Below are 23167 nucleotides of genomic sequence, written 5' to 3'. Positions count from 1 at the left end.
TTGGCAATGACAGAGGTCAAACGTTTTCTGTAAGTCTTCACAAGGTTTTCACACACTGTTGCTAGTATTTTGGCCCATTCCTCCATGCAGATCTCCTCTAGAGCAGTGATGTTTTGGGGCCTTTGCTGGGCAACATGGACTTTCAACTCCCTCCAAAGATTTTCTATGGGGTTGAGATCTGGAGACTGGCTAGGCCACTCCAGGACCTTGAAATGCTTCTTGCGAAGCCACTCCTTCATTGCCCGGGCGGTGTGTTTGGGATCATTGTCATGCTGAAAGACCCAGCCACGTTTCATCTTCAATGCCCTTGCTGATGGAAGGAGGTTTTCACTCAAAATCTCACGATACATGAACCCATTCATTCTTTCCTTTACACGGATCAGTCGTCCTGGTCCCTTTGCAAAAAAACAGCCCCAAAGCATGATGTTTCCACCCCCATGCTTCACAGTAGGTATGGTGTTCTTTGGATGCAACTCAGCATTCTTTGTCCTCCAAACACGAAGAGTTAAGTTTTTACCAAAAAGTTATATTTTGGTTTCATCTGACCATATGACATTCTCCCAATCTTCTTCTGGATCATCCAAATGCTCTCTAGCAAACTTCAGACGGGCCTGGACATGTACTGGCTTAAGCAGGGGGACACGTCTGGCACTGTAGGATTTGAGGCCCTTAGCGGCGTAGTGTTTTACTGTTGGAATACTTTGTTACGTTGGTCCCAGCTCTCTGCAGGTCATTCACTAGGTCCCCCCGTGTGGTTCTGGGATTTTTGCTCACCGTTCTTGTGATCAATTTGACCCCACGGGGTGAGATCTTGCGTGGAGCCCCAGATCGAGGGAGATTATCAGTGGTCTTGTATGTCTTTCATTTCCTAATAATTGCTCCCACAGCTGATTTCTTCAAACCAAGCTGCTTACCTATTGCAGATTCAGCCATAGTGGAGTTTGGAGTGTGACTGTTTGAGGTTGTGGACAGGTGTCTTTTATACTGATAACAAGTTCAAACAGGTGCCATTAATACAGGTAACGAGTGGAGGACAGAGGAGCCTCTTAAAGTAGAAGTTACAGGTCTGTGAGAGCCAGAAATGTTGCTTGTTTGTAGGTGACCAAATACTTATTTTCCACCATAATTTGCAAATAAATTCATTAAAAATCCTACAATGTGATTTTCTGGATTTTTTTTCTCATTTTGTCTGTCATAGTTGAAGCGTACCTATGATGAAAATTACAGGCCTTTCTCATCTTTTTAAGTGGGGGAACTTGCACAATTGGTGGCTGACTAAATACTTTTTTGCCCCACTGAATTTATTTTCAAAGGATAATAGACGAGAACAAATAGCACCAGGAATGGTTTTACAGTAAGACTCAACAATAACACTAAACAGGCAGTGTGTGGCCAGCCATAGGGAGTCCCTGTACTACATTGTTTAATTGAGCTCTGTCTGTCTGTCCATCATTCCTCAGTGCTGCAGCTGTTCCTTCATTGACCTCTCCGGTTAAAATGGGAAAGGCCCTGTGTGTGTGTGTGTGTGTGTGTGTGTGTGTGTGTGTGTGTGTGCGCGTGCGCGCGCATGTGTGTGTGTGCGCGTGTGTGTGTGTGTGTGTGTGTGCGCGTGTGTGTGTGTGTGTGTGTGCATGCGTGTGTGTGCATGCTCACACTCATGTCTGTGTATGAAGTGTGAAAATGTCGGAGACAGGCCGGCTGCCGTGTATTGTTCCCAGAGGCCCTGCTGTCCAACAGCTGGGTCTTACCAGACTGGCAGCTACCACTATGCCTGGAGACAGACTGGCAGCTCCCGCTATGCCTGGAGACAGACTGGCAGCTCCCGCTATGCCTGGAGACAGACTGGCAGCTCCCGCTATGCCTGGAGACAGACTGGCAGCTCCCGCTATGCCTGGAGACAGACTGGCAGCTCCCGCTATGCCTGGAGACAGACTGGCAGCTCCCGCTATGCCTGGAGACAGACTGGCAGCTCCCGCTATGCCGGGAGACAGACTGGCAGCTCCCGCTATGCCGGGAGACAGACTGGCAGCTCCCGCTATGCCGGGAGACAGACTGGCAGCTCCCGCTATGCCGGGAGACAGACTGGCAGCTCCCGCTATGCCGGGAGACAGACTGGCAGCTCCCGCTATGCCGGGAGACAGACTGGCAGCTCCCGCTATGCCGGGAGACAGACTGGCAGCTCCCGCTATGCCGGGAGACAGACTGGCAGCTCCCGCTATGCCGGGAGACAGACTGGCAGCTCCCGCTATGCCTGGAGACAGACTGGCAGCTCCCGCTATGCCTGGAGACAGACTGGCAGCTCCCGCTATGCCTGGAGACAGACTGGCAGCTCCCGCTATGCCTGGAGACAGACTGGCAGCTCCCGCTATGCCTGGAGACTGGTGACCTGCTGCCCCCCCCCCCCCCCCCCATCTCTCTCACCCCCACACATGTGATCAGGGTGTTATTGAAGCCTTACAGAGCAGGTGTTTCCTTATCCTAAACAGTCCATCTTGGGGCAGTGTGAAGCCTATATGACAGAGACCTTTTTTTTCATTTGAATTACTTTTGTTTGAAACGTTGGGCATAAAGTTAAATAAACAAATATAAATGTAAGCAATAGATATCAACAGACTTCAAAGCAATCTGTCCTATCAATCTGTCCTATCAGAAATGTTGGGCTCAAGTGTAAACACTGCTAAAATGCTATTGGAGATCCCCTCTCACCGTCTCTAAGCATCCAGAGTGGTGTGGGTTATATACTGTACCTCTGAGAGAGGAGACCGACAGGACAGAGAGGGTGACATTTAGGCCCCACGGTAATCTGTTTGTCTATGGGAAAATCTTATTCTGAAAGCCATTACCGCCAAAGGCCCAGGAGTGGCCTTCTCAAAAAAGGGATTTGATGGCACGCTGTGGGGCCAAGTGCCCAGTAGGATAAAACAAGCCTTTCATGTCATGCTAGTGAAGCGAGGTGTGTGTGTGTGTGTGTGTAAATATGATGAGGGTCAAGGGAATGGGTGAGAGCCAACTGTCTGAGAGAGTCTCCTGCCGTGGGACGATACTCCCTCTCCACACACACACACACACACACCCTCCACACACACACACACTCTAATAGTGTAATGCCTCGCCCATTCCTTGGAGGTCTGTAACCCAAAGGCACCGAGAGGGGCGTCGCTGTCTATATACGCAGCTGTCTCCCCTACTGCCGTAGACATACTGCCTGACTGGCTGGCCCATTGACTGACTGTCTAGCTACTGCTCTCTGAAGTACTACTGCTGCTCCTCCACTCTACCTGTTTGTACCGCTGTGTGAATTTGGCTGTAGATGGAGTTGCCAAACATGCTGGTAAGTATGAAAGAAGGCTATTCAGTTCAGAATGTCTTGTCGAGGGAATTTGAGGTGTGTGTGTGTGTGTGTGTGTGTGTGTGTGTGCGCGCATGTGAGCACTCAGCGAGTCTTTGATTTCCCCTTGTTTTGCCGGCTGTACCAGATTGTGTGTGAATGTGCTGCTACAGAATACCCATATGCCCCTCAAAGCATGGTAGCATGGTAGCATAGTAGCATGGTATCTGGGTGGCAGTACTGAGCAACACTGTATACTGAGAGCATGGGAGTAGAGCACTCGCCAATGGATTAGTGTTGTTTTCTCTTTCCCACTGCTTGGTGTTAATACAGGGGATAAAAACATCTAGTAGACTAGGGAGGAGAAGGGAGGAGAGGGGTTTGTGCAGAGGTTGGCTCGTGAGGAGAGAGCTGTATGTGTGTGTGTTTGCAGAGGTGTGTAACGCGTGGTTGTCCTGGGGTAGCCTCGTGTGTTGGCTGCCGATCTGTAACCACAGGTCCTTCCACAGTCTATATCCCTCCAGTACTCCCCTACTGTATCAATGGGCTTACTGTGTTAGGCTAAGATGTGTTAGTTGTTAGTCACCTTGGATAAGGATGTCCTCCTAGTCAATAAAGGGACATGTAAACAGACTGGAGGCTTCTATCGATCCTTTGTTGAGGTGACTAATCTGAGCGATTTGGGTTTTCCTAGCCGACGACCGTTGCGGCGGAATGCAGTACTGGAGACAGTGGAGACGTTTTTCATGTCGACAGATTATCGTTAGGGTGTTTACGGGATGCACCAGGGCTGAGTGTGTGCTTTCTTAGTGTGTGCTTTCTGAGTGTGTGTGTGTGTGTCCGCGTGCGTCAATGTGTGTGGGCACTGACTGTGTGTCCAGCCTGTCCCGGGGGCCTGCGTTCCAGAGCCACCCATCAGGGCAGGGCAACAGGAAAAGGGGAGCCCCTGATGTAAACACCAGTTTGCTTTGAACACGCAAAGCTTCACTACACCAGGGTATAAACAGACCCAGTCAGGGTACACATTATACCAGGTCACAGTAGGCTCCATAGGCCTCTCTCCTGGCCGGGCCTAGGGCCCCATAGGGGGGGCAATGGTGCTTGGGGTCTTGTGGGAACCTGGGTGTGTTTGTGTGTTTAGGCTAGCGGAGGTCATGCATCCATGTGTCTGTGTACAATACCAGCCCTCTATGGCAACAAGCTCTCACAGTCTCATTGCAGAATCAGATGTCCAATGGCATTCACTCCAGAATCGTTAAGTTAAGGATTGGCTTTAAACAGAAAACAACTTCATGGTTAAGTTTAGGCATTCATTCTGAATGGTTAAGATAATTTTGAGATTTTGGTAATAAGGCCCGTTATCTACTTCCCCAGAGTCAGATGAACTTGTGGATACCATGTATGTCTTTGTGTCCAATATAAAGGAAATTACAGGATGTTTAGCGAACCAATGCTAACTAGCGGTAGCGCAAAGACTGTAAGTCTATGAGAAGTCTACCCATAGACTTCCATTTATTGCGCTAACACCCAGGAGCAGTAGAGAAGCAGACTGAGCACAGCTGTTGGCTCACTCATCCCTTTCTCTCTCTCTCCACCTCTCCCCTCCACCCACACACTCTCCTTCTCAATTTCAATTCATGTACTTTATTGGCATGGGAAACATATGTTTACATTGCCAAAGCAAGGGAAATAGATCATAAACTAAAGTGAAATAAACAATAAAAAATGAGCAGTGAACATTACACTTACAAACGTTCCAAAAGAATAAAGACATTTCAAATGTAATATTATTTCTCCCTCTCTCTCACTTTCTCTCTCTCATGTTCCTTCTCATCCTCTCTCAGGGTAGCAGAGACCCGTTGTTCCTGACAGGGGTGACCTTCCCTCCGGAGTACCCTGCCAGCCCAGAGACGCTAGTCAAGCTCACCGTCTACGATGTGAGAGACAAGGCCCGCGACAATGTAAGTAAACCGCTAAGTGTGTGAAGGGGCTGACGGGGGAGGGTGTGTACGGGGGGAGTGTGTGCTGGGTAAGGAGTGTGTGTGGGGAGAATGGGCAATGCCTCAAATTGTTGTTTTCTTTGCTGTGCGTGTCGAATGTCTTTCTTTTGTGTGTGTTTTTTTTCATCTGGCTGCGCTGCAAACACTTGCAGGGCGGTAGAGAACATAGGTTGGGAGGCCTTAAGTATGGGTAATCTATCATGTTGTTAAGCATTTGAAGTAAAGTCACAGGCCTTCACATTGAGTTCTGTCTGTGGCATGAACTGGGTCAAAGGAGATCTGAAAGCAAGAGCGAGGCCTTTGGTGATCTTCCCATGGGAATACATACCCAGAGATCAATGAGAATGGGGATAGCTCTAGACATGGAATTCTGAATGTTGGTCGGTCTGGGTCTTCTGGTTCGGAACCCTTTTAAACCGCCTTCAAATCATCTAATGGGTTCTCCAATATGAAACACTTTAGGCTTGCCTTGGATACTGGCTATGAAGGATTAATTAGCTTCTTATGGCTGGGGGCAGTATTGAGTAGCTTGGATGAATAAGGTGCCCAGAGTAAACAGCCTGCTACTCAGTCCCAGTTGCTAATATATGCATATTATTAGTAGTATTGGATAGAAAACACTCTGAAGTTTCTAAAACTGTTTGAATGATGTCTGTGAGTATAACAGAACTCATATGGCAGGCAAAAACCTGAGAAAAAAATCCAACCAGGAAGTGGGAAATCTGAGGTTGGTTGATTTTCAACTCATTCCCTATTGAATATACAGTGGGATATTGGTCATGTTGCACTTCCCAAGGCTTCCACTAGATGTCAGCCGTCTTTAGAAACTTGTTTCAGGCTTCTACTGTAAAGGAGGGGCTCATAAGGGCTGTTTGAGTCTGTGGTCTGGCAGAGTGCCACAAGCTCATGACGCTCGTTCATGTGTGAGGTAGCTCACGTACAAAGGAATTCTCCGGTTGGAACATTATTGAGGATTTATGTTAAAAACATCCTAAAGATTGATTCTATACATCATTTGACATGTTTCTTCGGACTGTAACAGAACTTTTTGACATTTCGTCTGTGAACGGGCTTCGTGACTTTGGATTTGTTTACAAAACGTGCTAACAAAAGTAGCTATTTGGACATAAATGATGGACATTATCGAACAAAACAAACATTTATTGTGGAACTGGGATTCCTGGGAGTGCATTCTGATCATCAAAGGTAAGTGAATATTTATAATGTTATTTCTGACTTCTGTTGACAGCACAATATGGTGGATATCTTTTTGGCTTGTTGGGTCTCTGAGCACCGTACTCAGATTATTGCATGGTTTGCTTTTTCCGTAAAGATCTTTTTAAATCTGACACAGCATTAAGGAGAAGTTTATCTAAAGTTCCATGTATAACACTTGTATTTTCATCAACATTTATAATAAGTATTTCTGTAAATTGTTGTGGCTCTCTGCAAAATCAATGGATGTTTTTGGAACTACTGAACATAACGCGCCAATGTATACTGAGATTTTCTTATATAAATATGTACATTATGGAACAAAACATACATGAAGTCCTATGAGTGTCATCTGATGAAGATCATCAAAGGTTAGTGATTAATTCTATCTCTATTCCTGATTTTTGTGACTCCACTCTTTGGCTGGAAAAATGGCTGTGTTTTTCTGTGACTTGGCTCTGTCCTAACATAATCGTTTGTGGTGTTTTCGCTGTAAAGCCTATTTGAAATCGGACACTGTGGTGGGATTAACAACAAGGTTACCTTTAAAATGGTATAAGATACTTGTATGTTTCAGGAATTTTAATTATGAGATTTCTGTTGTTTGAATTTGGCGCCCTGCACTTTCGCTGGCTGTTGTCATATCGATCCCGTTAACGGGATCTCAGCCCTAAGAAGTTTTAAGGCTATGGGTTACTTACTCCACGATGATGTCATAGCTGTTGTATGGATTCTATATACTAGCTACCACTACAGCACTGTGACGGCACTACCTGGAGCACTGGAACCAGAGGGAACAGAAAGATATGGAACAGCGACATCATAGCTATTGTATGGGTTCTATTTAAGCAATAAGGCCCGGGGGGGTGTTGTATATGGCCAATATACCACAGCTACGGGCTGTTCTTAAGCACGACGGAACGCAGAGTGACAAGATACAACCGTTAGCATATTGGCAATGTACCACCAACCCCCGAGGTACCTTATTTCTATTGTGAACTGCGTAGCAATGTAACTACAACAGTACCAATAAATGTTTTGTCATACGTGTACGTTCTGATATGCCACGGCTTTCAAGCCAACCAGCATTCGGGGCTTGAACCACCCAGTTTATAAAGTGCGTTACAGATGCCACATGGTTAACTAGCTTATGTAAACGTGTATCTCACAGCTACATACACCTACAGTACACATGGGATACATTCAGTCCCTTTATGCTTCTGACTTGTGGCTATATCAGAATCCCTACAATGGATATATGTTGTCATACTGCTGATATCACAACATGTATTTCACACCTACACGTGAGAACAAAAAAGTATATAAACTGTTAGTTGAAAAAGAGAACTCGAACTGGACTTCACTCAGGTTAGAAAAATAGGTTTGTTTCACTCTTCCTGAGCCTCAGGTACTGTAGAGTAGTTAGAATCCAACTGTTCTGTAAAAAATATAGCAAGTTAGCAACTTGCTAACAACCCCTGAAGCCTGGGATCTAAATGATGCAAGCTAGTTCCTTCTGAGGTCTTCATGTAATATTGATGGAAGACTACACCTATGTGAGCCCCAACACTGTTCAAACTCTACAATACCTTCACGTGTAAGACGTGTAAGACTCGGTTAGACACTGGTCATGTCAAGCAGTCAGTCGCGTATCCCAAGTGGTAGAGTTCTGTTAAAAATGAATGTTGACTCGTTCGTGGCCACACCAGCTAACGCCTGGATATAAAGATATTTTATAGATGCTTGGTAAAGGCATAAGCTGTGTTACAGCTATATCTGGGAATGGTTGGCGGGAGTTCATTGTCCAGGCAGCTTTGGAGCCTATGGGTTTTATAGAATGTTCTGGTTCTTTGGTCTGTCTTTGTTGAAGGATGAAAATAAAGTGAATTTCATTGTTTACCGCTCACAAATGGGAGGAGTCATGAACCTTGTTGAGACATCATCTTGGTATTTTTGGTACAGCTACTGTCCTTGGATGTCCATTATAACCTCTCCTTTCAAACCTGATCGTAAAATCCAACCATCCTTACAAGCATCATCCTTTATTCAATTTCTTAAAACATCCATAATAATCAGAATACAGTAGAACAATGTTCCCTCTAATTTGTTGGGGCACTGAGCAAATTTCAGGTCTTGGGAGCAGATTTCTGTGCAACTTCTGGCCCACGTTTACAGTGAACACTGAGGCTGTACCTTTAAAGTTATAGACAGTAGCCAATAGGCTATTGTGGATATTTGAGCATAATGTAGGCCTATATAAGCGGCTACTAACAAAACCAATGGAGCACATCTTAACATTTTCACATGGAAATAGCTTTTGATTTCTATGATATAGCCTACAGTAGCCTATAGGTTGTGTTCAATGCAGGCCTACATTGCATCAGACTTTTACAAATATTTTTACACTATGCAGGGAATCAATTCATACTTTTTGTATGATACAATAAACCACATTAGAAAATATAATACCACACAGAGAATTATAGCATGTAGACTACCCTCTGCCCATTGGCTTATTTCCATATTCAAGCCTGTGTAAAAATACAACACTGCCCCATTAATTAAGGCATAAACAAGATTTTCACCTGACTTGGTTTTCAAAGACAACTTGAAATGTAGCCTATACGATTTGTGTTCTTGTAGGAAGCAGTAACTCCCCATTGCTGACCAATACTTACCTATAACTGGGCTAATAACTCGCTATAACTAGTCAAAAATATCAACAAATGTGCACATGTGCGGCTCTGCGCTCTGATCTGAAATGCGCATTTGTTGCAGGTGATCGAAGGACCGCTTGTGGGCTACCTGTCAATAGAACCATTACGCTCTGTGCTCTGCCTACAACAAAATCACAGACTCAATCTTACGAAGTTAGATTTGTTTTGTGTTGTTGCATTGAAAAGGGGCTGATATAATATTGATTCGATCACAGAGAAAAACATTGATCCATATAGCGCATGGAAACTAATGTGGAGAATTCAGTGAAGTTCAATCTCTTACGTCTCTTCACGCCACGGACACGCGCAGTTTTGAGGGAATATTGCAGCAGAATAAAACCAGACAGAATATTCTGCCTTGCTGTGGAGACTGTCTCCTGACTAGGGCCTGACATCCTGTCAGGGTTCTCACTCACAACACTTCCATTCACTCAAAACAGCCAGAGAGACATCGTGCGCGTGCGTGCGCGTGTCAGTGGCGGTTGTTATGGGGGCGTTTAAGATTTTTTTTCTTCTCATGAGCATGACTTTTATTTATTTTACAGCATATTGGATTACTGTCATTCAGATTCAATTTGCCCAGTTCAGTGTAACAGCGATAGGTTTAGGCTACTACATGATACTGGAATTTTCACTATACCCATCATGAGGTTGTTACAACATAGCCTATGAAGGAAAGTTTACAATGTAGTTGCACACAGGTCCAGAGAAAAGGTGACAAGAGGTGACAGACTGTGACACATGGACAGACAGTGACACATTCAATACCGCCTTGCGCACTCTTTCCTTCATCTAGTTGATATAGGGTGTAATCGTTAGTCCAACAGTTGCAAATGAGAGTTTCTATTGGACATATTCAGGTATGTGTATCCCTATTTTGTTGCGTTTGCTTCCGTTTAAGAAATATTTTTCAACAGAATATGTGGAATGAATACACCCCTGTTCAGCGTAAACACAGTTCACTTTCATAACAGCCACGTTGTATTCCTTCTCATATCTATGCGCTCTCCTCCTCTAAGCTTTTCCCTTCACTTGTGGACTTTAAGGCACAACACATCAGCTGTATGTGACCAGGCTAAAAAACCTTTCCAAGTTTAACCATGTCATAACCTCTACGCACAGCCTATATCGTTGTCACCATATTAGCTAAAGTAACGTCATAGTCAACATAGCTAATAGAACTAACGTGTTAGTAAACCCGCTACATGCAGTAACGTTACAATGTACAGTCAGTAAGCAGTTTAGCACTTACACCGGCGGGCAACGGTGGCAATAAATGAGATTAAAACAAAAGCTTAACTTGACTTGGAAGAGTTCCAGTGTTGTTGGATAGTCATAGCCAGCTAGCTAACATAGCATCCCTCTGTTTTAACAGGGCGTTTGAGTCAGCTAAACAAGCTAGCTGCATTTGTTAGCTAAGTAAGTGAGAAAAAAAAATTATCTCGTGTGTGTGTGTGTGTGTGTGTGTGTGTGTTGCTTCTACTTCAGTTTGGAAGAAATTAATTTGTTAAAAAAATGTGTTAATCTATTGTCTTTCTCTCCATTTGAGTCAACTACTCACCACATTTTATGCACTGCAGTGCTAGCTAGCTGTAGCTTGTGCTTTCAGTACTATATTAATTATTTGATCCTTTGATTGGGTGGACAACATGTCAGTTCATGCTGCAAGAGCTCTGATAGTTTAGAGGATGTCTTCCGGAAGTTGTCATAATTACTGTGTATGTCTATGGAAGGGGGTGAGAATCATGAGCCACCCAGGTTTTCTATTGAACTCAATGTACCCAGAGGAGGACGGAAGCTAGCTGGCATCCGGCTACACCGTGGAGTGCTGTTGAGGCTGCTGCTGTTGAGGCTACTGTAGACCATTGCAAAATAGTGTGTTTTAATCAATTACTTGGTGACGTGATTATGTTTAGTATAATTTTATCTAAAAACTTTTAAAAAAAATGGTTTACAATTTTTTTTTAAATGAAATTCACTGAGGAGGATGGTCCTCCCCTTCCACCTCTGAGGATCCTTCAATGGTGTGTGAATGCTTGTGCGTGTGCCCAGGCTGTCTTGTCTGCTTCAGGACAGGCCCTCTTGTGCCTTTCAGATCATTCCCTCATACCTCTAGTCTCCTCCACTAGTTTCCTCTAGTCTCTAGTCTACTCCTCTAGTCTCCTCCTCTAGTTGTCTCCTCCACTAGTTTCCTCCTCTAGTTGTCTCCTCTTCTAATCTCCTCCTCTAGTCTCCTCTAGTCTCTTCCTCTAGTTGTCTCCTCTTCTAATCTCCTCCTCTAGTCTCTAGTCTCTTCCTCTAGTCTCCTCTAGTTGTCTCCACCTCTAGTCTCCTCAACTAGTTCTCTAGTCTCCTCTTCTAGTCTCCTCAACTAGTTCTCTAGTCTCCCCTTCTAGTCTCCTCCACTATTCTCCTCTTCTACTCACCTCCTCTAGTCTCCTCCTCTAGTTGCCCTACAGAGTACAATTAAGGACTTTCCCACTGGGCACACACTGTTGTTTCCACATAATTTCAATCTAATTACACTGAACCAACGTGGAATAGACGTTGAATTGACGTCTGTGCCCAGTGGGTTGACTGAGTACTGCTCTCTCTATGTACGAATCTGAAATATAAACATTTCTAAAACGCTGACTTCTTTTCTCCCCCCTTTTTGACTTGTCTTTTTCAACCCTTTTTTGAGTTGTCTTTCCTCTTTATTAGTGGTTTTCACAGCAGCAGTAGCTACAGTACAGTGGTTCCAGATCTTTCTCTTCCCTCTGGCTCCAGTGATCCAGTTCCCCTGTAGTGCTGTAACATACTAGCCGTGTTGCTCTGCCGGGCTGGGCTCAGTTTGTACAGCGCTAGCTGCTTGTCTTGGTCTCATTAGCCAGTGTGTAGGTGGTACGGCCGTGACCCCAAACACGAGTTGACACCCCGCATCAGCTCCCCTGGTGCAAATGGGAGCCAATCAGCCAAAGCTCCAGTAATTTAATGTCACATTTTTGGTGATAGAAAAGAAAAAGAGCGATTTGGAAATGTGGAAGAGTGTGTGTGTGGGTGCATTTGTGAGGTTGCATTTACAGATGAGCAGGCAGCATTTTACAAGTCATATGCAGCTGGCAACTCATTCCAAAGGCGAGCACGTCACCGCTTCTAGCGTCGGTCACGGAAAAGGCGGTTATTTGACAGACCGCTAGGTAAACATCAAATAAAATCTCTGGCGTCTTAAATTGGCCTGATGTGTGCTATCTTTATGTCCACTGCAAGGGGTTAGGTTGGCCATTGAAGGGGAAAGGAGAGGAGGACGAGACAGGAAAACGAATGAAGCAGATTTTCTAGATGAATCCCTTAATATTCCAGGAGGAGCAGAGTGTTACATTTCATACTGGGATGATTTCCCTTTGCCTCCGGCTTCCATGTTGTCTGAGATGTGCGTTCCGAGATGAGCCCCGGTGCAGCTGCAATGCTGCCGTGAATACATGAGAGGACGGACAGAGCAGATGGAATGGTAAGAGGTAGAGTGGAGGGGGGGGGGGGGGTGACGAGGCCTGTTCTCTCTGACTGAGTGATCTGCCCCCAGGCCTTGTTGTCAAGGGTGATAGGTTACCCAGAATTACCCAGATTTCCTCTGTGTATAGCTGAATCCCATGTGCATTAGATTGTACATTCCGATCATGTCCCCACTTGTTCAATTAAACCTCTACACATCAAGAAACCCCCCCCCCCCCCCCCCCCATTTGAGCCAGCGACCTCATGATTGCATGATTCATAACCTTTTATGAAATAGTGTTTCTTGCATCATAGATATTATTTCTCCAGAGTACATTTTTCCTCGTACTCAAATTACGCGGGTTGCACAAACAAAACCTAATTAGACTATTAGATAACCTTCAGTAATTGATAGAGAAGATTCACAGTGAACTCAGAAGACGGATCCAGAATAACAGACCAAAAGCCTACAACCCGCAAAGACTCAAATTGGAGGGGAAGAGAGAGCGCGACCGAGAGACGAGGGTTCCTGAACAGATCTGTGGCCAATTATTTCACAAAGTGCAGCGCATCAGAGGGCACTTATCAAAGTAGAGGGGGAGAAGAGATAACGACAGGCTGAGAGAGAGGCCGAGAGAGACGAATGAAAGCATATGGGAACAAACACAATATTGTTTGTATGCATTGTTGTGAGTTGTCTGTCTCGCATTCTAGTGCTCACTTACCTTGTTGAAGAAGCTCGGAGACACGGAACACCAAACTAATATTGAGAGAAGGAGCTTCATGTCGGAATCAAAGCGATTACCCAGCATCCTCTATGGTCTACGAAGATAGGACGGCAGCCTGTAGATTGTAGTAGAGCCCTTGTGTTAAATCATAGGCTCATTTATCTCTACGTCTGGCCTCTGTGATGTTACGAACATGTAATGCGGTTTTCATTGTGTGTGCGTCATAGTAATCTTCAGATCATGAAGAGGGGATTTGATTGGGTTCTGTGATGTGTGATGCACAATACCGTGACGAACAATCGAGAAGCTCCTCTCGGCAAAGTATAGAAATGGGTCGGGTCCAGTCCTTTCCATGAAGACGCCATAACATGTATTCAAATACAGAGCTTTTTACTTCATTGCTTTAATCAACGTTTAAAGATGGTCGCCCCGCAAACACTGACAGGCACGCACACGCACCAGCTATCATTCAAGTGACACCCTCGAAGGTGTGGAGAAATAGTTATTAGATCCAGGATGAGTACAAAGTAGCAGGGAGGGGTACTGATCAATGTGCTCAACCTCCAACCCCCTGGCAAAGCAGCAGAGACACAGGGGCAAGGCATGCTTTCGCACTCCTCTCCTCTCTTCGCTTTATAATGTGGAGGAGATGGTGCAGGAAAAAAGCCCTACATCGTGTCTAGCTGTAATTCACATCAAGTGATGTTGACATTAGCATCACGTTCCTTCACTGGACAAGCGTCAAGAGTGCAAGACATGGCTCAATGGCACATATGCTTAAGCACCGTGCCATATACCAGTCATTACAGTGCCTGTCCTTCCAATGTACCGGTCATCGTCTCTCCTCTTTTAACATACTTTTAGATAGTATATAGTTATAGCAATTCCCTAGGTGCTCTATTTCTACAGTCATCTCTCCATGTGACCCAGGGGAATCATTGCTCCAATTATGTAGCTACTGCTGATGCACTGACAGTCCTCCCCTAGTTTAACCCTCCACGTCAATAATCATCGTGTGGGGTGTGGGGTGGGGTGACACGGCACTTTTTTGGGCACAACAACGACTCAGGGCTTTTCACCTGGGTGTCTGTCAAATCTGGAGCGAACCAGCTTCTTAAAAACCTCTTAAGGATCCACCCCTTTTTTCAATTTTTGCTTAAAATGATATACCCAAATCTAGCTGCCTGTAGCTCAGGACCGGAAGCAAGGATATGCACATTCTTGATACCATTTGAAAGGAAACACTTTTGTACCATCATCTTTGAAATGAAAGAGAAAAGCCATCATGTATTATTCCAGCCCAGTCGCAATTTAGATTTTGGCCACTAGATGGCAGCAGTGTGTGTGCAAAGTTTTAGACGGATCCAATGAATCATTGCATTTCTGTTCAAAATGCCTAATTTGTTAATTTATTCATTTTACTTTGTTATGTAGGCTTCTTCTAACCAATTACTTTCCACTACAGATAATATGATTAGGCTGTATCTTTACATTAAAAAGTCTGGCAGATTTCCAGTCATTCCAATTAATTTAATACCCCTTGATCTTCAAGAATAGGACTTGGAAATATAGATTAGCTAGATTGTTTTACCTGAGCATAACCCAAAAACTAAGGGCTTATTAGCTTACTCAGTTTGTGATTTAGTTGTCATGGAGGACTGATTGGGCTCACTGCTTCGAGTTGAAAAGTAGATGCCGCTCTCATGGAATGACATGACAAGAATGCCTTATGCTGCATTTGCTATAAACTCATCGTTGTTTTGGTGACACATTGATATCTTGATAATTTGAAGTCTATCAAAAGTGTGCGAGTTTGAGCACGTGTCCGTTAGGCCTATGGACATTTCTGTTTTTATCAGAACAAATTTATATTGAGCAATAAAAGCCCCGCTCGTGGTCTTCTTAAATTCAGCTGGTTGTTGACAGTACGGCGCACAATGCCACGGCATAGTTTAGAAGGGAGGAACTCCCTCAAACTTTTAGTCCATAGGCTGGGATCCGCACCATGCAGCTGTTGCAAGAGCACATTTATCACTGGCTGTCCACTGGGCACAAAAACAATACATGATGAGCAGGACAAGCCCCTTCAATTCAAACATTATTGGGTTAAAGTACACATACTGTACAGTTGTGAACAGCCACCCACAACAACCACAATCCATAAGGCACAACATATCTATTGAGAGAGCAGCAGTGTGATTCATACTAATGCACGATGTAGATATCTGTAGTAAGTTGGATCTGCATGCTGTCGTTACCTTACCTCAAAACGTTTATTCAAGCAGTTGCACCATTGGAAAGACAGAGCTTTGGACCGTAACTACAACTGCCTGTTCCTGCTCTTTTCCTGTGATCCATCGAACACGTTTGGTGTGTCATCATGGTGGTCTCTGACTTGTGGTCAGACTTGTGGTCAGGCGTAATAAACTTAAACTTGTTACATGTAATCTGTTACTCCCCAACCCTGACCTTGTCAAACTAGTATTCAATGACAAAGCCTTCAGTAAATGCTAATGGAGGGTGGATAAAGCCAGGTTTAGGTTTGGGTGAGATTACTCTTAGAATAAAGTATGGTGGGAGGTTAAAGTACGTTATCATCCCGGGCTTCAGTTGTCATGGCCTCACGTCAATATATGAGATTATAGGGCTGACTTGTGTTTTACTCTCTCGCTCTCTCTCTACTCTCTTTCTTTCAATTCAATTTAAGGGGATTTATAGGCATGGGAAACATGTTTACATTGCCAAAGTGAAGTAGATAATAAATTTGTTTTTTTAGTTTTTTTTACAGTAAACATTACACTCTCAAAAGTTCTCTCTCTCTCTCTCTCTACTCTCTTCCTTTCCTCTTCTATACATCTCCCCCTCTCTTTCTGTCTCCCTCTCTCTCTCTGAATCATATTCAAAGTGGATCTTACCAGCGGGTGCTCTTCAGATCTCTCCAGAGGTCAGACTGTGTTAACGGCAGACGGTTAACAGCAGCCGGTAGACAGCAAGCCCTCCCCACTTGCACCGCCACTGGCCTGTCAGAGATAACACCTAGACATTCAGCCCCACAATCAAAGAGTCCGGGTCAATACAGCCAATCAAAGGGACATACCAAGGAAAGAGCTATGTCGTGATAGGGCGGCAGACCAAAAGGCTGTTGTGACAGATAAGGGGGACTGACTGTCATCTCAAGGCTGAAAGGAAGCAGTAAGGTGGCCTCCTCCTCCTGTTTCCTCGCCAGCAGTCCTCCTCATTGTGTCAGTGTCACTGTCGGGTTGAAAGGTAGCAATCTAAAGGGTTCTTTATCAGAGCTAGTTGCTTAATGAGTGACATCTTGACAAGTGAATGTGTCTCCTCTCCCTCTCTCTCTCTCTCTCTTTCTCTATCGGTGGCCAAAGATCCACTGCATATGTAGAGGTGATGGTTTCTACCGATCGGTTTCTTATGCCTGAGGAGATGAGGAAATACCGGGTGGTGGGGGGTGGCCACCATCCAAGAACATTCTGCCTAATGCTGACGGGGGGGAAATAAGTCCTGTTTAAAACTGCAACTCCAGCTAGAAGCTAGAAGGGACGAGTTGCAAAGAGGGAATGTAAACATGTAAGTTATCTGGTGCAACAACCCCCCTTTGGCTAGCCTGGAATTGGAACATAGTGTGATTACTGTACTGTATTTGAAACAACCCCTGACTATGGTATCGTTTCCAGGGGAGAAAGGTATGTTACAGTGATTGTAGGGAAGTACACGGAAGAGCCACACACTCTATCGTCCGGTGATTTCTATCCCCTCCGTCGCCGCCCGTAAATAATCGTCACTTATGCTGCGTTTCATTTCACTTCACACCGTAGCCCGGACGGAAACTGAGAAAGATTGCTTTTGATGGATGGCACAATTACATTTCTACTGTGTTGTATTTACCCTCCCCAAACTGAGAGAAACTGAAATGTTCACCTCACTTTTTAAAAATCCATCACAGGAACACACACAAAGACACAGCAACACACACCATGTCCCATATCCCATCATCGGGATTTGTTATTAATTCCTCCATGTTCTTCAGTGTGTTGACTTTATATTCTCCCTCCTCTTGGGCCTTGCTGCAATACGATTCCTTTGTAGTGGTCGGTCTCATTAACTCTGAGGGAGAATCCATAGAGGGGAAGGGGGAAATGTAGCCTACTTCCTTGTTCCTCTGACGATTTGGTCAGGCCTGAGTTGAAGTTAGTCTGCTATGTTTTAGACCTGTGTAGACTGGTTTTGGTGCTGCTTGATGGCAGTTTTAGACACTGATGCAAGCGCTATAATCCATAAAGACGTTTAGAGAATGTTTGTATTGAAATATAGTTCTATTAAAACTGTATACAGTATAGAGAGCGAGTGAGAGAGAGCGAGAGAGAGATCCAGCTGTTATTTGTTTACTGGTACCTAAACATCAACTTACTCGTCATTGAGTGAAATTGAATAGACTGTATAACTTTACATAAATCTGGCGTCTATCCAAACCTGAATGGAATGGGCTCTTTATAAGTTAGATAATTGTGACATGGCAATGAAATGTCCCTTCGCTATCAGAGGCCAGATATGGATAGACAGCCTTTCAAACGTCGCTGCCTTTGCGTCTTCGCCATGGCTACCGAATACAAGATATGAAAAGAGACGACGTGCCTTCAAGCTTTTCAAAGTTCTCTTCAACGTCTGCCTTTTTCCATTAAAAAGAAAATCCCGTTTAACTTTATACCACGGCTGTAAAAGTGTTGAAGGCAGTCAGACGAGCACAGTTGACAATTGAGGAGAAGTAAAATAGCCTCCATCCGGGAGAGTGGAAAGTTAAAACTCGCTAATGCGTTTTCATTGAAGCCAAAGCCTCGTCTGCCGTGTCAAGCTAACACTACGCTTGCCATGTTACTCCGAAAAACCCCATCACAAAGAGGGAAATATCGCATTTGAGTGGCGTCAGAGAAAATACTCCAGAATGTCAACTAAAGTGTGAAGTCCATGTCTAGTCGAGTCTTTCCAGACTTCATTTGTCACGTCTCAATATAGTCTTGGTGCATCCATCTCTGGTTTGTTTGTTAAAGACCGTGAAATACAGATTGCCTAATTGCATCACCCTCCTCACCCATAAAACAACTTGAAGCTCCCTTTCTTGGACCTCAATCCAGCCTTTACACGTCTGTATCTTCATCTTGTTTGTTATAGGAAGTACACGATAATTGCATCACCCTCCAGTCTGCCGTGTACACAGTAATAAAACAACTCACTCTTTGCGTGAATATTTAGTTGGAAATTAAGTGTTGGTTTTATTTGGTGGGTGTGTGGGCAGTCGGATGGGAAAATGCTGTTAGAATAGTGCCACGGCTATTAAAACCAGTGGAGTAAATCTAAACAGGGGGCAGTAATTAAAATATGCTGAGTGAATACAGATGTCTGTCGGAGCCGCCACAAGGAGATGTGCTTCCCCCTCCGTTCCAATGCTAATGCAATCAGTGTCCAAGCTGATAAAGTCATGTACATAAAGGAGTGGTTGGTCTTTATCTGGGTGACAAGAGTTTCTGATTAGAGTAGAGTAGAGTAAAGGATAGCGTAGAGAATAGTGTGGAGGAGAATCAAATAGAGAATGAACCCTGTAGTAGCCTGTAGTATTTAGAGCAGGGTTCTCCAACCCTGTTTCTGTAGAGACACCCTCCTGTAGGTTAACTCCAACCCTGTTTCTGGAGAGACACCCTCCTGTAGGTTTTTGATCCAACCCCAGTTGTAGCTAACCTGATTGAGTTTATCATCCAGGTAATTATTAGAGTCAGGTGCACTAGATTAAGGTTGGAGCAAAAACCTACAGGACGGTATCTCTCCAGGAACAGTAGCGCACCGGGAACAGTAGCGCACCGGGAACAGCAGCGCACCGGGAACAGCAGCGCACCGGGAACAGCAGCGCACCGGGAACAGCAGCGCACCGGGAACAGGGTTGGAGACATAGCCGTGGGAAGTAGAGGTGCTGAGGGTGTTGCAGCATCCCCTGAAAAATGAGAATTAAAAGAAATACTATATACAGTGGGGCAAAAAAGTATTTAGTCAGCCACCAATTGTGCAAGTTCTCCCACTTAAAAAGATGAGAGAGGCCCGTAATTTTCATCATAGGTACACTTCAACTATGACAGACAAAATGAGGGAAAAAAATCCAGAAAATCACATTGTAGGATTTTTAATGAATTTATTTGCAAATTATGGTGGAAAATAAGTATTTGGTCACCTACAAACAAGCAAGATCTCTGGCTCTCACAGACCTGTAACTTCTTCTTTAAGAGGCTCCTCTGTCCTCCACTCGCTGTATTAATGGCACCTTTTTGAACTTGTTATCAGTATAAAAGACACCTGTCCACAACCTCAAACAGTCACACTCCAAACTCCACTATGGCCGAGACCAAAGAGCTGTCAAAGGACACCAGAAACAAAATTGTAGACCTGCACCAGGCTGGGAAGACTGAATCTGCAATAGGTAAGCAGCTTGGTTTGAAGAAATCAACTGTGGGAGCAATTATTAGGAAATGGAAGACATACAAGACCACTGATAGTCTCGCTCGATCTGGGACTCCACGCAACATCTCACCCCGTGAGGTCAAAATGATCACAAGAATGGTGAGAAAAAGTCCCAGAACCACACGGGGGACCTAGTGAATGACCTGAATAACACACTACGCCGCCAGGGACTCAAATCCTGCAGTGCCAGACGTGTCCCCCTGCTTAAGCCAGTACATGTCCAGGCCCGTCTGAAGTATGCTAGAGAGCATTTGGATGATCCAGAAGAAGATTGGGAGAATGTCATATGGTCAGATGAAACCAAAATATAACTTTTGGGTAAAATCTCAACTCGTTGTGTTTGGAGGACAAAGAATGCTGAGTTGCATCCAAAGAACACCATACCTACTGTGAAGCATGGGGGTGGAAACATCATGTTTTGGGGCTGTTTTTCTGCAACAACTGATCCGTGTAAAGGAAAGAATGAATGGGGCCATGTATCGTGAGATTTTGAGTGAAAACCTCCTTCCATCAGCAAGGGCATTAAAGATGAAACCTGGCTGGGTCTTTCAGCATGACAATGATCCCAAACACACCGCCCGGGCAATGAAGGAGTGGCTTCGTAAGAAGCATTTCAAGGTCCTGGAGTGGCCTAGCCAGTCTCCAGATCTCAACCCCATAGAAAATCTTTGGAGGGAGTTGAAAGTCCGTGTTGCCCAGCAACAGCCCCAAAACATCACTACTCTAGAGGAGATCTGCATGGAAGAATGGGCCAAAATACTAGCAACAGTGTGTGAAAACCTTGTGAAGACTTACAGAAAATGTTTTACCTCTGTCATTGCCAACAAAGGGTATATAACAAAGTATTGAGACACTTTTGTTATTGACCAAATACTTATTTTCCACCATAATTTGCAAATAAATTAAACATTAAAAATCCTACAATGTGATTTTATGGAATTTTTTTCTCTAATTTTGTCTGTCATAGTTGAAGTGTACCTATGATGAAAATGACAGGCCTCTCTCATCTTTTTAAGTGGGGACTTGCACAATTGGTGGCTGACTAAATACTTTTTTGCCCCACTGTACATATATATTATTTTCTTCCACAAAAGTAGTGCACTGAGCCTTTACCCCCACCAGCACCCCAAAACATCTTCCCGTGGTTATGGTTGAAGACTGGAGAGCTCTGATGTAGAGGGTATGGTACTGTAGGGTGCAGCACAACATGACAGACCTCACATAACTCATTTATACATCATGACTTATACAACAGGCTTTAACACGGCAGGATGTTATCCTCTCTTCCTTGTCCTTGTGGGGATACTGTGTCTGTCTGTCTGTCTGTCTGTCTGTCTGTCTGTCTGTCTGTCTTGTCTTCCTTGTCTTCCTTGTCTTCCTTGTCTCTGTCTGCCTTGTCTTCCTTGTCTTCCTTGTCTCTGTCTGTCTTGTCTTCCTTGTCTTCCTTGTCTCTGTCTTCCTTGTCTTCCTTGTCTTCCTTGTCTCTGTCTTCCTTGTCTTCCTTGTCTCTGTCTGTCTTCCTTGTCTTCCTTGTCTCTGTCTTCCTTGTCTTCCTTGTCTCTGTCTGTCTTCCTTGTCTCTGTCTTGTCTTCCTTGTCTCTGTCTTCCTTGTCTTCCTTGTCTCTGTCTTCCTTGTCTTCCTTGTCTCTGTCTTGTCTTCCTTGTCTCTGTCTTCCTTGTCTTCCTTGTCTCTGTCTTCCTTGTCTTCCTTGTCTTCCTTGTCTCTGTCTGTCTTCCTTGTCTTCCTTGTCTCTGTCTGTCTGTCTCTGTCTTCCTTGTCTCTGTCTGTCTGTCTGTCTGTCTTCCTTGTCTTCCTTGTCTCTGTCTGTCTGTCTGTCTTCCTTGTCTTCCTTGTCTCTGTCTGTCTGTCTTCCTTGTCTTCCTTGTCTCTGTCTGTCTGTCTGTCTTCCTTGTCTTCCTTGTCTCTGTCTGTCTGTCTGTCTGTCTGTCTGTCTGTCTGTCTGTCTGTCTGTCTGTCTGTCTGTCTGTCTGTCTCTGTCTCTCCTCCTTGTCTCTGTCTGTCTGTCTGTCTGTCTCTGTCTCTCCTCCTTGTCTCTGTCGGGATACTGTCTGTCTGTCTCTGTCTCTCCTCCTTGTCTCTGTCGGGATACTGTCTGTCTGTCTCTGTCTCTGTGTCTGTCTGTCTGTCTGTCTGTCTGTCTGTCTGTCTGTCTGGCAGCATGTGTCTAGGGGAGGCATGGCAGAGTCAGTGTTGAGTGTCAATGCGTGAGAGAGAGAGACCAGACCACTCATCACTGAGAGCGACTCTAAACCCGAAACCTTGTCATAAACCCCTCCCAGCTAAACCTCTCCCAATCTCCACAAGATGGGATTTGTCTAGATCAATTTCATAATTCATTTTTTCATTGGGAAATGTAATTATATTATCTCTCACCATCCCTCCACATCCTCCCGTCATATCCCTGATTGTTACAGCCGTCACCTGCAGTAGCAGATTATCAGCCAAATGAATTAACGGGTCACAGGTGAATTAAACGGTTGGCTGACTCCAATCATTCCCTGGGAAAAGTAGCTTAGCTTAAGTTCGTTTTTTAAGGAAGGAGAGTCTTGCAGAAAATCAGCTTTCTCTTTCTGCCTAATTCCCGCCTTTTCTGTGAGGTAATGGCTTCCTTTGAGAGAGATGGGATGGAAAGTGCTGATGCAGGTTAGCCGCGTGTGACGACGGCTATTTTCTGTGGTTAACCAAGCTCCTGATGAGCTTGCCGTGTGTGTGTGTGTGTGTGTGTGTGTGTGTGTGTGTGTGTGTGTGTGTGTGTGTGTGTGTGTGTGTGTGAGAACATGAGCATGCGCTGGTGAGTGTGTGTACCTGCTTCTGTGTAGTGTGTGTGTGTGTCTGCCTGTTTGCATGCAATAGAGACGCATTGCTTGTAGAACAGTGGTTTATGGAAGCACACAGACACAGTCTGCGAGGTGTTTTTGAAAGACGTAAAGCAAACCGTCCATGAAGCGATGGCGGCCATTTTCCCCCTTCCCTTTCAATAGAAACCTCACATATGATATTTCCCACATGGACAACCACAGCCGAGTTTGTAGCTGGGTCATTTCACAAAATGACTCCCTTCTGCGTCTCTTTGATATTTTATGTAGAAATTGTCCACCAATATTTGCGTTTTAAAAGCCTGTTATATTAAATGAAGTGTGCTTTAATTTACAGTAGACCACATGGAA

The 23167-nt window shown here is 44.6% G+C and overlaps 1 protein-coding gene across 10 annotated transcripts in view; it reads left to right on the top strand.

Moving 5' to 3' along the window:
* The window catches only part of LOC110498640 (type II inositol 3,4-bisphosphate 4-phosphatase), a 284799-nt gene that overhangs the window by 102715 nt on the left and 158917 nt on the right, over positions 1 to 23167 (top strand). For 8 of the 10 annotated variants that reach the window (XR_016488810.1, XR_005037659.2, XM_036954244.2 and 5 more), the window contains one exon: positions 5173 to 5289. Coding sequence is in view for 6 of the 10 variants with exons in the window: in XM_036954244.2 (XP_036810139.2) it covers positions 5173 to 5289 (117 nt within the window). In the remaining 4 variants the exon portion in view is untranslated. Of the gene's footprint in view, positions 1 to 3053; positions 3332 to 5172; positions 5290 to 23167 lie in introns of those variants that run through there. The other 2 variants (XM_090210358.1, XM_036954247.2) reach the window with 2 other exon arrangements.

The sequence above is a fragment of the Oncorhynchus mykiss genome, chromosome 19 (genome assembly GCF_057628025.1).
Source record: "Oncorhynchus mykiss isolate SJ-2025 chromosome 19, ASM5762802v1, whole genome shotgun sequence".
Classification (NCBI taxonomy): domain Eukaryota; kingdom Metazoa; phylum Chordata; class Actinopteri; order Salmoniformes; family Salmonidae; genus Oncorhynchus; species Oncorhynchus mykiss.
The sequence above is the reverse complement of the archived record's forward strand: the minus strand, read 5'-3'. Positions and strand labels throughout refer to the sequence as shown.